Source organism: Sturnira hondurensis, unplaced genomic scaffold (assembly GCF_014824575.4).
Source record: "Sturnira hondurensis isolate 20B ecotype Veracruz unplaced genomic scaffold, ASM1482457v3 Scaffold0004136, whole genome shotgun sequence".
NCBI classification, from domain to species: Eukaryota; Metazoa; Chordata; class Mammalia; order Chiroptera; family Phyllostomidae; genus Sturnira; species Sturnira hondurensis.
Window position 1 is genome coordinate 28,104,843 of NW_028076767.1, and position 17,682 is coordinate 28,122,524.

At 41.4% G+C, this 17,682-nt stretch overlaps 1 protein-coding gene across 1 annotated transcript in view; it reads left to right on the top strand.

The window, feature by feature from the left end:
- Nucleotides 1-17,682, top strand: part of STK4 (serine/threonine kinase 4) — an 86,722-nt gene that overhangs the window by 35,489 nt on the left and 33,551 nt on the right. Inside the window, exon 10 of the mRNA XM_037044140.1 lies at nt 12,393-12,550. Coding sequence (XP_036900035.1) covers nt 12,393-12,550 — 158 coding nt within the window. The remainder of the gene's footprint in view (nt 1-12,392; nt 12,551-17,682) is intronic.

A 17,682-nucleotide genomic window follows, 5' to 3' on the forward strand; every position in this document is an offset into this window, starting at 1 on the left:
CAGGGACATTCTGTCAGGCCAGCTCTGCACCTGAGCACCTGCATGAGGGTGACCTGTCGGCTTTAGTGATGTGTTTAAAGCAGAAACTGTCCTAGGAGAGAGAGAGAAAGAGCGATTGTGTGTGTGTGTGTGTGTGTGTGTGTGTGTATTTCACATTCCTCATCAGTGAGACGTAGATGTCCTGAGGATCTGTTAAACAGCTCAAAATACAAAATGGCGGACTTTAAAGAAGGTTAGACGTTGGATCCACAGGAGCCTGCCTTTGTAGTTTCAGACTCTTATCTTAATGCTGTGGAATGTGTGACTGCCCGGAATTTTTCCCATTCCTGAGAGAGAGTGTCTGCCGCTCACTGGGCACGTGCCAAAAGCTCCCTCCTGAGTGAGACCGACAATGGAAGAGCAGGCCTCTTGGTTCTCAGACTTTTCTCACAGTCGCACAAGTAATTCAAGGCCACCGTGCCAGAGTGCAGACTAGATCCCCATTTGTGCCCAGTTTTTCTAATTGTGTCCAGATGTAGGGCCCACTTTTATCTTTGGAAACCATTAACATTCTTGATTCTTTTGGGATGAGCCAAAAAGCGCAGACTCTTGGTGCCTGAAAATTCATTCAGAACACCCTGCCAGGCCACATGTTAGGGTGTGGAAGTTCCAGATCTCAGTGCAACTTGAGCGAAAGGCCCCAGACCTGTATTTGGGGGCGATAATGGGCTCCGAGTCATAGTTCTGTTGGTAAAGGCGAGCCAAGAGGGGGCAGTGTATGATAGTAACGAAGAGCAAAGGAAAATGAGTCCCAAAAGATACACTTGGGTTCTTATGCCTAAGAGGCAGATAAATCTATTTCAGTCAGTTAGGGAAATGTATTTCTCTGTTGCTCCCAGGGGTGTCCAACCCGCAGCCCTCGGGCCACATGTGGCCCAGCACAAAATCATAAATTTACTTAAAACCTTTTTTTTGCCCATCAGGTTTCATTAGTGTTTGTTTATGTAATGTGTGGCCTGAGAGAATTCTTCCAGCGTGTCCCAGAGACACCAAAAGGTTGGACACCCCTGCGAGCTGTTTTGACCTGCTTACCCCTCTTGATCAGCCAGAAATGGAGATGCATTTTCATAAACTTAAATGTATCTGTAAACAGAAAGTAGTTGATTCTCTTCAGTGTTCTAAAAAATATTGCTCGACAAAGTATTTATTAATAATAATGTCATACCAACCAAGAAGTATTTATTAGGTTGTCACTGTGTAACTGTCCAAAAATGAACTGGAACTTTTACCGCTGACTAGGAATTTGTAGGTTAACAGAGAAAACTGACAGTTGTTATGACCACTATCTAATATTACGGAGTGCCGACTATATGTCCCTGTTCTTTCCAACTCACTGTATGGAGGGAGCATCACCTCGTGCTTCAGATAGAGGTGGTCACTGATGACGCCACGTAGTTAAGGCTGAAGAACCTCCCCGTATGAAGGCAATGTGCTCTAGGCCAAATGCTGGGTTGGGAGTATGGGAAAGTATTGAAGGGTCTGCACGAAAGAAGGCGAAGACTTGGATATACTGAAAGGCTAGGGGAGGGTACCCCGGTGGGTACTGTGTCGGAAAGGTAGGGAAAAACATTGATTGTTTTGTCTGACGGAAGTGGGTGTTGAGCAGCTACCGGAGAACGCTGAATGCCGAAGTAAGGAGTTTGAACTTCGTTCTGCTGATAATCGTGTCGTGTGAAGACAGTTTTATGGGAAAAGGGATGCAACAAAGAGTTTCTTTTAGGAAGAGTCGGTTGGATGATTTGGAGTTTGAAAGGACCAGAAAAGGTGAGACCAGTGAGGGAATGGTTGAAATAGCAAAGGGATGGATTATTCACTTGTGTGTAAGTCTTTTGTGCCGCCTTAGGCATGCTGCCTCTGTCCCTGTAGTTAGCAACCCTGTGACATCGGGATTTATCTCTCTTTGAGTACGAATGCCACGGCTCACCAGGCTTAGGGAACGGGAGCACCGCTGCCGGAAGTCAGGTCAGTTTACAGAGAGGCACGGACCCACACTGGTTAACTAGTCATTTCAGTTGGGCTCCAGGGGGTTTTATAACGTAAGATTCCAGTAATTCTTCGTGGCTTCAAAGAGCATTCAAAGGAACAGTACAGCCACACAACGAAGCTCGAAGAATAACTTGGGTAATTAAGCGAGTTAATATGTGCAGGTTCTCAGTAACAACACCAAAACCAAAACCCACACGCACATCATAAATGTTATATGGAAAAACAAAAGAAAAGCAACCTTAGGATAAGGCTTATTATCCCAAGGAAGAAAAAAGGTTTTGAGGGATTACTCAAGTTTTTCTCTGGCAGATATTCTTGTGTGGAACTGAGAAGGAAATGAAGGCTCTGGGCAGTGTTCTAGTTTAAACAGAATTAATTACTAGTAAGGTAGAAAAGAGTTACTTTTGGAACAATTAAGGAGAGAGTGGGTTGGCCATTGCAGTTCACTTAGTGACAGTCTTAAAAATGAATGTTTGAAGGGGAAGGGCATAGAGTTTAAGAGATGTCTAAGAGATGGTCTTTCCGAAGGAAAAGACGGGCTTCGGACTTCGGCCGAGCCCCTTCCCAGTTATGGCGACCTTGGCGTTACGTTACAGTGCGTATGAATCCAGAAATTAAAGAACTAGAAGAGAAACGAGGTCCTGCTATTTTTAAGTGAGTTATTGACATATAATTTGCATACCATGTAATTCACTCATTTCTGAGTGTGCAATTCCGTGATTTAACACTTCAGAAGTTGTTACTGAGGACCGTTTTTATAGAACTGCCATTGTTTCTAACTTAGAATTTTTTCTAAAATGAAGAGAATGTACTTCTGCTAATTTCCCCCGTGGTGCCAACAGGAAGTCTTAAGTAAACACGCGTCTTCACCATCATGAGGTTGCTGAGGCGGTGTCCAGAATTTTCTATTAAGTCAGTGCATATAAAGGAGATATACGGAGTTAGGAGAGTTTTAAATGGTTACTCAGTGAATTGCACGCAGAATGACTGTGCTTTTCGACGCTGTGGTATGGGCAAATAGGCACTGTAAAATAAACCAAAAACCACAGTATATCTTATACTTGTGTAAATAGCGTTTTGTAGGTAACGTTTCAGTTTTCCCAAAAGGCTGATACAGGGCAACATTTTGATTTCACCCATGTTAATTCTGAGTTGGCAGAAGTAACCTAGCCAACTGCCATTTTATTTGGTACTAAGGGATACACATTTCAATAAACTTATTGAAATGCAAAAAAAAACCAAAATAAAAAATAAATACAATTCAGTGGGGTTTTTAGTGTATTTATAGAGTTGCACAACCATCCCCGTAATCCAGTTTTTAAAATTTTACTATTTTAAAATTGAGACATAATCCACACATCATAAAACTCACCATTTGAAGTTACAGTTCTGTGGATTTCAGTGTATTAACAAGGTTGCGCAACTTCAACTGCCGCCGAGTCCCAGACATTCTCATTGCCCCCCGAAGAAACCACAGCCCCCGTGGCAGTCGCTTCTGACTCCCCGCTGCCCTCTCCCCGAGCAGCTGGTAATCTGCTTTCTGCCCCTCGGGGCTGGCCTGTTCTGGGCATTTTATATACAGGGGCCGTGCAAAGTGTGGCCTTTGTGTCTGGTGTTTTTCATCAGGTTAACGTTTTCAAGGTTTACCCATTTTGTAGCATATATAGATGCACTGTTCCTTTTTGTGGCTGAATAATATTCCATTGTGTGGATATAGCCTATTTTGTTTGCAATCTAATTTTAGGACATTTTGATCACTCCCCAAAGAAACTTCACATCCTTTAGCAGTGACTCACCATCCTGCCTAGTCACCCCAACCCTGTAGCCCCAGGCAACCATTAACCTGTTTCTACAGATTTGCTTATTCTGAACATTTCATAGAAATAGTCATAGAATACTGTTAGGTGGTCTTCCGTGACTGGCTTCTTTCATTTAACATAATGTTTTTGAGGTTCGTCCGCATTGTACCATGAATCAGTATTTCATTCCATTTCATTCCTGAATGATACTTTAAGTACATACGCTATGTTTTATTTATTTATTCATCAGTTGATAGACACCTGGGTCCTTCTGCTCTTAACCTAGCATTTTTTCAAAGGAAAGTAAATATAAGCTACAGTTGCTTATGAATTCACCCCATTGTCCACGGACCTAGACAGATTGTCCATTTAGCCAGCCAGATGCTGCTTACAAAGAGAAATGGGCCAGTCCGAGTATAGGAATTCATGCATTTCCTCCATCAGATAAAAGAATCAGAGCAAGACACGGCTATTTTCAAAGTTTGATTTTTCTGCTCTCCCTGAGGCTTCAGGTTTCTGGCATTATCATTCCACTGAACGTCTTCATTTCTGGAGATACACCTGGAAAAAGGCCCCAGCTCACATTGGAACAAAAAGCCCATCAGGCCGCTGAAGCCCTGGGGAGCGCATTGCCTTTAATCAGCTTGGAAGATTCTTTTACGCTTTCAGCACCAGCAGGCTGTTGCCCAGCAGCCTGGAGCCTCGAGCTCCAAAGTGGTGAAAGAACACTTCGGAGATGAGGTTACTGGGAAAATTCCATTCCCCTGCTCTCTCTGCACTCGACCTAATGGCAGCTCTGACGTGTGAAGAATTTTCATTCTGTTTTTAGAGAATCTGCAATATGAGATGCAGCAAAGCAGACTGAAAGCCTAATGGTGAGGGTTTGTGTTCCCTCCTTGATGGTAACTAGCCCTGAAATCTTCAGAAAATTTCTCACCTATTAGGTGGGAATAATGATATAGGGCCCCAAAGACTCGAGCACTTAGTAGGTGCCTGACAAGTGCACGTGTTCTTCCCTCGTACTTATTTACACAGTGGTCGTGAAATTGGGATGAGAACTTCATGTGAAAGTACCTAGTAAAAAGCTGGAAACTTAGAAGGCATCCATTACATGTAAGTTGAATTTGAACTTGAGTTCCCAAAGAATGGCACTCTTCTTGTAGACAGAGTGGTGTGTGTGAATGAGGGAAAGACAGACAGATACTGTGAGTTAGTTTTTGCTGCATCACCTCAAAACTCAGAGGTCAGCTGGTGCGTAGCAGCTGGCGCTGGCCGACCTAGGAAGGCCTCAGCTGAGGCATCTGTTGACCAAGGCTTCTCTCCACGTGGTATTTCAGCATCTGCAGGCTCACCCGGTTTATTTGCCTGGTAGTAGGACACAGAAGCGCTTTTCACATAGTTGCCATCGTCTCAGTGGCCAAAGCAAGTCCCCTTGGCCAGGCCCAGAGTCATTGTGGGAGGGCACTACACAGGGCAAAGGCACCGGGAAGAAATGATTGTGTCCACTTTTGCAAACAACATACCTTAGTACTGATTGTGATAGTAATGCGGATCTGTTTACTGAGAATTATTATCAGTCTATAAGAATCAGAGTGAGAGCAGGTGGCATATAATCTGATACGGAGTTTTTAAAGACCCGTGGGTCACAGCAGGAGGAGTCTCTCCTCCATGTAAACTTAAGCTATCAGTGAAGCACTCAGCTGGAAGAGACTAAGAATGGCTGGTGATCTAACTCCAAAAATATTGGAAGTCTCTGAGTCAGGAAGGGCTGTTGTCCTTAAATAAGAGAACTCAAATGTGAAGGGGCAAATGCCCTCATTTCCTCACGTAACAGTGATAGAAATGAGACAAAGGGTTATACTTTGGCTTAACGGACATTCCTTTGCTTTTTATGCTGTTTTAGAATTAGACCATGGACCGGGCATGTTTAGTGTTTCACCCCTGTTTTAGAGACTGGATTTCTCAAACCCACCAGTTTTACATCTGAAGGGAATGAATGAAGCACCACGGAAGTACGTGGCGCCAATTACACAGTTTGCACTGTTGGATATGGTGCTTTCTTAAAAAATGCCTATGGTTTTTGTAACAGTTCCATAGGGAAACGTATTTTAAACTGCCTATTATTTCTCTCCAGAAGTTGCCATATTTACTGATGAACTCATATCAGTCATTGTTTCTTTGCACACAGAAGGATAGATGGATGAACAGACACGAGATGATGGAAGTAATGAGGAGAGGTTGGTGGATGACACACGCAACTTACTCTCCAACATTGCGTGCGCATTTTCTAAGAAAGGAGACATTCTGTGTGTGTGTGTTTTCTAAGAAAGAAGATATTCTCTCTTGCTGTCATCGTACAATTGTCGGGTAGTGATTCTTCTAAAGAACTTTTCCCCTTCTCGCCCGACCTTCTTCCCTTTCAAATTATTCCCCTGAGCTCTTGGATTCTTTTTATGCAGAGTCCTGTTTTTGATGCTCAGTGTCCCAGAATGTACCAGTGGAGTCCCTCAAGGTGGCTCCTCTCTCCTGTTGATGGGTCCCCATTAGGTTTCGAGTATTTGCTTGCCTTTTTTTTTTTGCCATAAAAAGATGCACAGGTCCACTCTGTAGTTTTCGTGCCCTTGACCTGGAACTAGCTCTTTCCCTTAAGAAGTCTTAGTTCCTTTGAGTGGGGAATGGTATTTAGAGACCCACATCTGAGCCTTTGGTGTGCTCCTTGGTGACAGGGCGTTCCTTTAAAGCCTTTAATGAACACAGCTCAGAATATATTTCTCGAATACATTATGTGCATTGTAGTTCATGTTAATCCTTACCGTTCAATAGGACACCAGAGGAGTCTTCTGTACCTTCCCCTGTTCCGTGTTTCGGTGTTTAGATATCGCCAGATCTCCCCCGTAGGGTTCGTACTTTCGCCCTGCAGCAGCGTAGGAAAGCTCATGTCCCCACACCCGAGCCAACAAACAGAGAGTGGTCAAGCTTTCGAATTTTTGCCGATCTGAAATGTAAAGAGTTGCATCTCTTAAGTAGTTTTGTTTTTTTGGTTGCCTGTGAACCTAAGAATTTTTTTTCCAGGTTTAAGGGCTAATTGGATATTTGTGACATTCTGTCTTTTCATGTCTCCAGCCCCTTTTGTCTTCTCTTGGTCTTCTCTTCCTTGATTTTCAGCATTCTTTATGTATTTTAGGAGCTTATGTTCCTAATATATAAAGAACTCCTAAATTTTCTTAAAAAGAAAATTCTTTTAAAAATTATGGTATTTGCGGTAAATGTTTTCTTCCAGTTCACTATTTGTCTTGGCTTATCATGCATGTGTGCTTATTAATTTTTTAAAATGTCTGTTTTCTTCACACAAAAGGTTTTCCTCCATCCATGTTTTATTGCATCTGGGTTTTTGCCATAGTTTGAAAGCCTTTTCCACACCCAGGTCTTAAATGGATTCACACATGCTCTCTTCCAGTGCTTATGGTTTCCATTTTTATAATTAGAGCTCCCCTCCTTCTGGAGTTCTCCTCGTGTAAGGTATGAGGCGTGGCTCCAGTTTAATCTTTTTCCGAGTAGCTCTCCAGTTGTTCGGGTGCCCATCTGGGCCTTCTCTGTTGTTTCCAGACTTCCTGTTGTGTTCAGCTGATCGAGGCCTCTAGTGTTTTGTGTCAAAGGGCACTGCATTCCTCACTTGTCACCAGTTGCTTGGCTCAGGCTCGCTAAACGCACTCCCCGTCCCTGTGTAGGACCACGGGTGGGCCTGCTGCAGAGTCAGTGGGCCCAGAGAAGGGCGCCGATGGGAAGGACTCAGCTCCCTGGTTTGTCAGCAAGTCCCAAACACCCCCATTTTCCCAAGTTTTACTTTGCTGTAGTTCCTTCAGAACTACGTGATGAAAATAATACCTTAAGTTTAGCTTACACATTAAACGGTAAGCTCGAAAAGACAAAATGCTCATTCAATACAATTGTCAACTGGTCTTAGCAAATCTTGTGTGTAATTCCTGATAACGGAGTAGGCAACCAACAATGAAGTGAGCTATTGGCCACAGCTGGAAGTGGGCAAATCTGGGATTGGCTGCTGTTAAATTTAGCAACAGAGATAGTACGATGACAAATGTCTGCAAAGCAGCTGGGTTGCTGGCCTGAAACTGGACTAGGCCAGGTCAGGAGATTAGATTGTAGGGAACGCGTGCCATGGGAGAAACACTTGCTGTTCCTTCTCTCCTAGCCCCTTCCCCATCGCCTGCTCCTTCTTTTTTAAGTAAATGTGAATTTATTGGAATGCTATTTGGGTATCACAGAACCATGCTCAGAAATAGGTTGAAACCAAAGTAATCTTTTTTTTTAATTTTCTTTTTCAATTACAGTTTACATTCAGTATTATTTTGGTTTATTTATATAACTGAAGAAGTTCTCCCCCAAATATTTCTAGTACTCCCCTAGAGTACTAGAAATGCGTAGCCCACCCATTTCTTAAGGTTCTGAACCGTTTGTCTTTTTCTCTGGTTTCTGGAAGAAGGGCTCTCTGGACCTACAGGGTCATGGAAAGCACTAAATAAAAGCTATACTTCCCAGTATTAGACTCCTAAGCACAAGCCAAAGCCACTTCAACATATGAAATAGGTCCATTGAGCTGGCTAGGTTTTTTGACCATGCCAGGTGAAATTATTATTCTTGCTATCACTGCCAGTCGTAAGTAGTAACTGCTGTCTCCTGCTCTCATATGGTAACTGCTGTTACCTACCCACTCTGCTGCATGACTGCTGATGCTTTTCTGAGGGATGGTTCGAGGTGCAGCCTGAGCGTGTCCTTCCTGAGCTCCTCAGCTCAAAGAATTCCATCTTCTGGGCCCATGCAACTTGTGTGATCACTGCTGTCTATTTATACTTAACCTGTACTGTCTTCTTTTAAGAAATGTTTAAAAGAACTATGTGTGATGTCAGGTGGGTGCTAGATTTATCGAGGTCACTACTTTGTATATTAAATGAATGTCTACTCACTGGGCTGTGTACCCGAAACTAGTATGATATTGTATGTAACCTGTAATTGAAGAATAAAAAAATTATTTAAAATGAAAAAAAGAAAAATGTTTAAAAGAAGTAATAAAATCACCTACAGTCCTACTATCCAAGTCCTATTAACATTTTTGTATATTTTTTCATTCATTTTATTTTTTCTATGTATGTTATTTTATAGGATTTATATCATACTATGTATATATTACATTTCCCCCTTAACTTTATCCTAAACCACTTGTAAGTGCTGTTTTATTTTTTAAATTATATTTTATTGATTATGCTATTACAGTTGTCCACTTTTCCCCCCATTGCTCCCCTCCACCCACCACCCCACACTCCCTCAGGCAACCCCCACACCACTGCTCACGTCCACGGGCCGTGTGTACAAGTTCTTTGCCTACTCCATTTCCTAAACTGTACTTTACATCCAGATGGCTGTTCTGTGACTGTTAATACTTCTTAATCCCTTCACATCCCCCTCCCACCTGACAGCCATTAAAATCCTCTCCGTATCCATGATTCTGTCTCTGTTGTTTGCTTAGTTTGTTTTTTTAGATTCAGTTTTTGATAGATAAGTATTTATTACCATTTTATTGCTCATAGTTTTGATCTTCTTTTTCTTAAATAAGTCTTGTTATTACATTTCATGTAATAATGGTTTGGTGATGATGAACTCCTTTAGTTTTTTCTTGTCTGAGAAGCTCTTTATCTGCCCTTTGATTCTAAATGACATCTTTGCTGGGTAGAGCAATCTTGGCTATAGGTCCCTGCTTTTCATGATTTTGAATATTTCTTGCTAATCCCTTCTTGCCTGCAAAGTTTCTTTTGAGGACTCAGGTGACAGTGCTATGGGAACTCCTCTGTAGGTAACTAACTGCTTTTTTCTTGCTGCTTTTAAGATTTTGTCTTTAGCCCTGGCTGGTGTAGCTCAGTGGATTGAGTGCGGGCCTGCGAACCAGACGATCACAGTTCAATTCCCAGTCAGGGCACATGACTGGGTTGCAGGCCAGTTCCCAGCAGGGGACTCGCTAGAAGTAATCATACATTGATATTTCTCTCCTTCTTTCCTTCTCCTTCCTTTCCCCTCTAAAGATAAATAAATAAAATCTTTAAAAAAAAGATTCTGTCTTTATCTTTAACCTTTGGCATTTTATTTTTTTTTATATTTTATTTATTTATTTTTAGAGAGAGGGGAAGGGAAGGAGAAAGAGTGGGAGAGAAACATCAATGTGTGGTTGCCTCTCATGTGTCCCCCACTGGGGACCTGGCCCGCAACCCAGGCATGTGCCCTGACTGGGAATTGAACCAGCGACCCTTTGCTTCACAGGCCCGTGCTCAATCCACTGAGCTACACCAGCCACGGCTAACCTTTGGCATTTTAATTATGACGTGTCTTGGAATGGGCCTCTTTGCAACCATCTTATTTGAGACTCTCTGAGCTATGGGCTTGGATATCTATTTCCTTCACCAAATTAGGGAAGTTTTCTCTTGTTATTTTTTCAAATAGATTTCTAATTTCTTGCTCTTTCTCTTCTCCTTCTGACACCCCTATGATTCGAATATTGTACCTTTCGAAGTTGTCCCAGAGTCTGCTTACGCTATCGTTGTGTTTTTTTTTGGATTCTTTTTTTTCTTTGTTGTTCTAATTGGTTTTTTTTTTTTGCTTCAAATGTTCCAAATTATTGATTTGATTCTTGGCTTCATTCATTCTACTGTTGTCTCCCTATAAATTGTTCGTTATTTTAATTAGTGTATCCTTCATTTCTGACTGGATCTTTTTTATGCTGTTGAGGTCCTCACTAAGTTCCTTGTGCATCCTTGTAACTAGTGTTTTGAACTCCGCATCTGATAGATTGCTTATCTCCATTTTGTTCTTTTTCTGGAGCTTTGTTCTGTTCTTTCATTTGGGCCATGTGTCTTTGTCTCCTCATTTTGGCAGCCTCCCTGTGTTTGTTTCTATGTATTGGGTAGAGCTGCTATGACTCCCTGTCTTGGTAGCATAGCCTAACGTAGTAGGTGTCCTGTAGGGTCCAGTGCACAGCCTCCCCTATCACCCAAGCTGGGTACTCGAGGTGCACCCTTCGTGTGGGCTAAGTACACCCTCCTCTTGTAGTTGAGCCTTGGTTGCTATTGGCAGGTCAATGGGAGGGACTTACCCAGACCAGTCAGCTTCAAGGATTGGCTGTGATATAAATGGTATTTTAAAGTCATATTACAAGCCCTGGCTGGCATAGCTCAGTGGATTGAGCCCGGGCCTGCGAACCAGAGGATCGCGGTTCGATTCCCAGTCAGGGCACATGCCTGGGTTGCAGGCCGGTTCCTTGCAGGCCAACTACCAGCAGGGGATGCACGAAAGGCAACCATACATTGATGTTTCTCTCCCTCTCTCCTTCCCCTCTAAATATAAATAAATAAATAAAATCTAAATAAAATAAAGTCATATTACATTTCAGCCACTGTAGAAAGCAATATGGAGATACCTCAAAAAATTAAAAATGGATCTGCCTTTTGAATCAGCAATCCCACTTCTGGGAATATATCCAAAGGAACCCAAAACACTAATTCAGAACATAAACACCCCTACATTCATTGCGGTGTTACTTAAAATTGCCAAGATACGAAAGCAGCCCAAGTGTCCATCAGTAATTGAGTGGATAAAACAACTCTGGGACCTTTAAACAGTGGAATACTACTCAGTTATAAAAAAGAAGAAAGTTTTACTCTTTGTGACATTGTGGATGGACCTGGAGAACATTATGCTAAGTGAAATAACCCAGTCAGAGAAAGACAAATACCATATGGTTGCGTTCGTATGTGGAATCTAGTGAACAAACTGAACTAACAGGGAAGATGGGAACAGACTCATAGATGGAGAGCAGATGACAGCTAGTGGGGGGGGGAGGGGGAGGGACGGATTGAGCCAAAAGGGAAAAGAACTCATGGACATGGACTCAGTATGGTAATGGCTGGGGCGAAGGAGTGTACGGGGACTAAATGGTAATGGAATAAAAGACAGTAAAGGTTAAAATAAAGTTATATACTATTTCATATGGTAGATTTGATTTACTTACTTTTTATGCATATTTCCCTATTAACCGAACAGATTATTAAAGGAAGTGACTACTGAGTCCTACCGAGTTCCTCTTTCCTACTGCAGTGCCTGTACAGAATGTTGTGTATGTAGATGAGTAATAAATATTTCGCTTGCTCTTCTATTTTCAGTCTAATACTACAGGACCTATTTGCTATAGGAGATCCAGAAAATACTCTTTGCCCCTTACTCAGAGTCACTGTGTCACCCTAGTCTTTCCCCGTAGAAAAGGGTCCCTGAGGAAACCTTTGCATGTATTTTAGGTGGGCTGTGAATCCTCTGAAATTGTATGAGAAATATTTTCAGTGAGCATTTGTACATTTTTTTACAGTTTTCATTAGATTTTTGAAGAAGGCCTCATCCAAAAAAAGCCATGGATCCAGAGGCTGTCACCCACCTGGATGGAGATAGATCTATTTATTACACTTATCTGAAATCTTAAGATGCATTTCACCCTTTTTTTTTTCTGGTTTTCAGGAAGGGATGAGACCATGCAGCCTGCAAAGCCATCTTTCCTTGAGTACTTTGAACAGAAAGAAAAGGAGAATCAGATCAACAGCTTTGGCAAGAGTGCTCCAGGCCCACTGAGGAACTCTTCAGATTGGAAAGTGCCCCAGGACGGAGACTATGAGTTTGTAAGTAGTGCTGGAACTAAATGGCCGTGTCTGCTGAGAAAGCTATTCGAAACATCCCACCTCCAGTCCTGTCATCTCACGGACAGTGCCTGGGTGTTTCCCCGTGTGGTCCAGGTGTCCTCCAGCCCCGCCCAGAAGCCGCCCCTGGGCTGGGGGCCTCATGGGTTTGACACAGCACTTCGACTGACACTTGAGTCGTGGTTCTCCCAATGAATGGCAGCTTTTTCACTTTAAAAATCCTTTATTCACTTGCCATTTTCCTTGGGTTGAGTTTGACGTGGTTCATGGAAAAGGAAATATTTGGTCGTCCACGGAAAACGCGCTGTCTGTAAGAGTTTGTTGGAGACTGTGAGTTTGTCCTTAAGAATTAGGCTGGAGGGTGGTGAATGCTGTTTTGTAGTGTCGTCGTCGTCGTTTCGCTCAGCATTATCCTAATTTCAGGGTCTCCAAGAGGGTCGTTCTGAATTTTGCCGAGGATGAATATTCAGTTGTTCCACACTTTCTAGTGAAAAACTGGGCGTGTCGTTTCCTCTCTGCTGTGGAACATTCTCTCTCAGCCACAGACACTTGTGAGTGTTCACAGCAATTTAATGAGCAGAGGCGATAAAACATTTGGAAAGAAAAAGTAAGCTAAGGAGTGTGCATTCCTTTTCTGAATAATTTTAGAGAAGGATTTTCTCTTTAGAAATATTTAATTTTTACATTCTTTTAAAAAATGTACATTCTTAAATTCTGTTATAACTTTTTTATTGACTACAACGCCTTAGTTGAGGCGTTATATTTGGATTCTGAGAGAGAGGCCTTTCTGGTTTTTCCACTATCCTACCGACTGGCTTAGAGGAAATGATGTCATCCTTCTGTAACATAATTTCTGCTTTGGAGAGCGGCAGCAATGCCATCCTTATACAGCTAATGATAGCGATCTTTTGAGGACCAGAAATAGCTCCCTTGGGGCTGTTTAACTGGTTAGTCACTGAACCCATGTTAGAACTCAAGTTTAATTTGTTTTAGCATCTATTTGTTCATTCATTCGTTTATTCATCATCATCTATTACTACTATCCATTTCTTCACTCACTTATTTATTAGTTTTCTGAGTACTGATGTGAGCTTGACACTTTTCTAGGAATTTAGTAATGAATAGAACAGCCGAAAATCCATCTCTCATGGAAGTTTCATTGGAGAAGATAGACAATAAGGAATAAAATATTTACTGGGTCAGATAGTGGTAGAAACTATAAAACAGGAAAGGGAGACTGGTGGGGTAGGGGCGTAAGGGGGGGGAGAGAGAGGTGGGGAGGGAGCAGGAGTGGGGGAGAGAGAACGAATAGCAACTTAAAATGATGAGCTGTGGAGGTTGTCGGGCCTCACCCCCAGCACAGTGAGTCAGAATCTCTGGAGACTGGTAGTGCTCAGTAATCTGTTTTAATCCTAGGTTTCTTCTTTTCAATTAGATGCTGTAGAAATCCAGAGATAAGGATGTATTTATGGTGCATTAATGTTGCATGATTTTAAAATTTTCTTTTTACTCCCTATTTGAGTCTCCTGGACTCCTGTTGGATGTATCAAATAAGGAGAACGCACATTTGTGAGTGACATCTGGCAAAGCAAGAGCCAGTCCACTGAGTGGCGAAAGTACTCTGGGTGATCTCAGGAAGTGTGAAGAGGGGTGTGCGTCAGACCAGCCGACACATTCCCCTTGGCGGTCTCATACAGAGACTTCCTGACTCCCCGACAGGCAGCATTTAATTACGGAAAAGATGTTCTCTTTCTTCCTGTGAAGGCAGTTGCTATTTTGAAATGGACTTTTTGCCCAAAATGGCAAATAGAGAGTAATTTAATCGGGAATTCAGGATGTAATGCTAACAGAAATCTTTATGTTTTCATGTGAAACTCAATACTTGTTGCATTTCTAAAACAGAATTGCCTCATTGGCCAAGTTGAAAATGCAACATAGATTTCCTTTAATGTTTGGTATTTATAGTGATTAAATGTAAATAAGAGGTGCTTGAGAACACAATATTTTCTAAAACCGGTATTTTATATTCTATCAACAGGTTGCATTCTTGGAAATGAGTGCTACTTTTGTGAGAATTTGGACCCTCCCATTTTGCCATTTACAAAGCCACAAAAAGCTGTAAATTTGAACGCACTTTGACTTGTGCATGCTCCAAAAACACGCTGTAGGGTTTTAGCCTGCGGTGGCTGGGTGCCGAGAGCGCTGAGCCAGACAAACAAGCTTCGTGCTCTTCATGCTCTCATGAAGCGCGGGGAGCGAAGCAGGCATTGAGTCAGGTCACATACCAGTTCGGGTAATAGTAATTTAAAGAAAAAAAGCTCAGTGGAGAGAGAGCGTGAGAGAAGGCCTTGCAGAGGAATGAGCTGTTCGGCTAAGACCTGAACGAATAGGGGAAGCAAAGGCACGGGAGGAAGGTGGAGGGACCAGCAAGCACAACAAGGACTCTGACGCAGGACGTGTGGGTGCAGGTGAGGGCGGAGCGACGTCCGTGTGGCCGGAGCAGAGCGACGCACGGGGTAGCAGTTCACGCGCAGATGCGTCAGTAAACACAGGCCACGTGAGTGCTTTAAAGTCTCCAGTTGAAAGGCAGAGATTCTGGATGAAAATAGCTGTCAAAATCCAGCTAAATACCGTTCATAAGAGAAATAAAATATCACTGAATACTTACAACAGAGGAATGGGGAAAGATACACTACGCAAATACTAAAAAAAGTAGGTGAAACAATGTTAATATAAAATGAAATAGAATCTAGAAAAAACATATTGTGTGGGAGAAAGGTGTATATTGCTAAAAGGCATATTTGATCCAGTTTTTATCCAAAAACTGATGGAAATATGAAGAAATAGTAATGAGAAAACTGTCAGAGTTGAAGACTTATAAACATTCTTCTCAAAAAGTGAACTTTCAGTTACACAAAACCAAGACTAATACAATTAACAAGGTTGATAAAACAGAAATGGGAACACTTTTCAAACATTCATGAATATTTTAAAATCTGTGGAATATCACAAAATCTGACTATGTCTTAAGGTTCTTAAGAAATCTCAACAGAAAAAATCATATAGACCACATTCACTGACAGTTATACAATAAAATCAGAAATTAACAGTAATATAAAGTAGCCAGAGTCACTTTATCCATCTAAATATCTCTAAGTATATCTCTAAATAATTCTTGCTTTAAAGATAAAATCAAAATAGAAATTTTAAATCTATTTAGAAGTGAATTATAAAACTAAAATTCTGATCCCAGTAATTCTGACCTGTGGGATGCAGCAAAAATGGTATTCAGAGGAAGATTTGTAGCCTTAAATGTACTTTATTTTTAGAACATAAGAAAAGTTGTAATTAAGATAAAAGAGGATAAAGATAAAAGCAGAATTTAGTGAAATAGAAAACAAAAAAAATTAATCAGTGAAACCAAGTTTGTTCTTTGAAAGGACCTGCCTGACATTTAGCAGATTTGATCACCTTCATAAAGGAAGATACCAATAAACTCTCCTAGAGGAAAGAAGGAGAGAGTGTCCATTAGAGATAGAAGAGTGTTAGAATGATAAGAAAATGTTATTATTTATAATTTTGTATCGTCACATTTGAAAGCCTAGATAAATATATATTTAAACGTTATGCCGTAATCACTTCCTCTATGGAAGTGTAAATGCTTAAAATATCAAAGATATTTTTGAACAAGAAGAACAGTGAGGTTGGGCTTATTTCCAGTTGTCAAAACTCACAAAACTGCCTGGCCAGTGTGGCTCAGGTGGTTGGAGCATCGCCTTGTGAGCTGAAAGGTCCTGGGTTTGATTCTCTGTCAGGACTCATACTGGGGTTGTAGATTAGGTCCCTGGTTGGGGCATGTGGGAGGTAACCAATCAGTGTTTCTCTCACATCGATATTTCTTTCTCTCTCTCTGGCATCAATATATACATGAAATTTAAAAACTTACAAAACCACAGTAGTGAAAGCATGGTGGTATTGGCACAAAAATATAGCATAGACCAATGGTACAAAAAACAGAGTCAAGAAAAATATCCGTGTGCATATAAGAATTTATTATATAATAGTGATAAGATACAAAATAATACAGACAGTGTGATATCCTTTGTGTACATTTTTAAAAAGCCACAAACCATGCTACACATTTCTGTGCATAGTCATACATGTAACTGCATGGATTAAAAAAAGAGGATATAAAATTACTTAAGAGTCATTACCTTTGAGGACAGGAACTTTAGTTTTAATTGTTTTTACAGTGAGAATGTATGGCTATATTAACATATTACTTGCTTAAATTTTTTAAAAAAACAGTTTTTTAAAATACTCGTTAGATTGCCCCGGCTTCAGCCTAGGGTTAGCCAGAGTGTCTGCAGATCTACGGTGGAGCACAGTACTTTTCAGTGTTTCTAACTTCACAAGTATTGTTGGTTATCAGCTCTCGGTATCCTTCGGTTTTGGAGTAAGTTTCCTATTTATTCAGACGAAGCTGTTTCCAGATTTCTTATGACTTGCTCTATAAAGAGAGTCGAGAATAGCTGGCCCCCACGTACTAATTCAGTCTGTCCATCCGAGTCCTCTGTGTGCACTTTGTGTGAGCAGCGGGCCCGGCAAGGTCCCTGACCACTGGGACTTCCTGTGCTGTGTTTGTGTCCCTGGCACCTGGCAATTGCCCGACTTAAAGTCGGTACACCATTTTTCAGTCATACTCATAGTCTATGAATTAATTCAACAAAGGCAGTCACTACCCAGAGAGAGTTCACAGCGTAGCAAAAAAGACCAAATAATTTGATGCATTGTGTTAATACTAATAGCTTACATTTACTGAGAATATACTGTGTGCTAGGCATGGTCTGAGTGCTTTATGTATATTAGCTCAGTCCTCACAGTCATCCCATGAGGTAGGTAATGTTATTATTGCCATTTTATGGATGAGAAAACTGAGGGTTAAAGGGGCTAAATAATTGATTAAGATTATACAGAAAATTAGTGGCACAGCAGGGATTTGAACCAAAGCAGTTGGCTCCAGCGCCCATCCTCTTAACCGCCTACCTGTTACGGCCTCTCTCTAGGCTAGTTTGGTAAACTCTGTCCATAAAGTGCATATAAAAAGTCCTGTA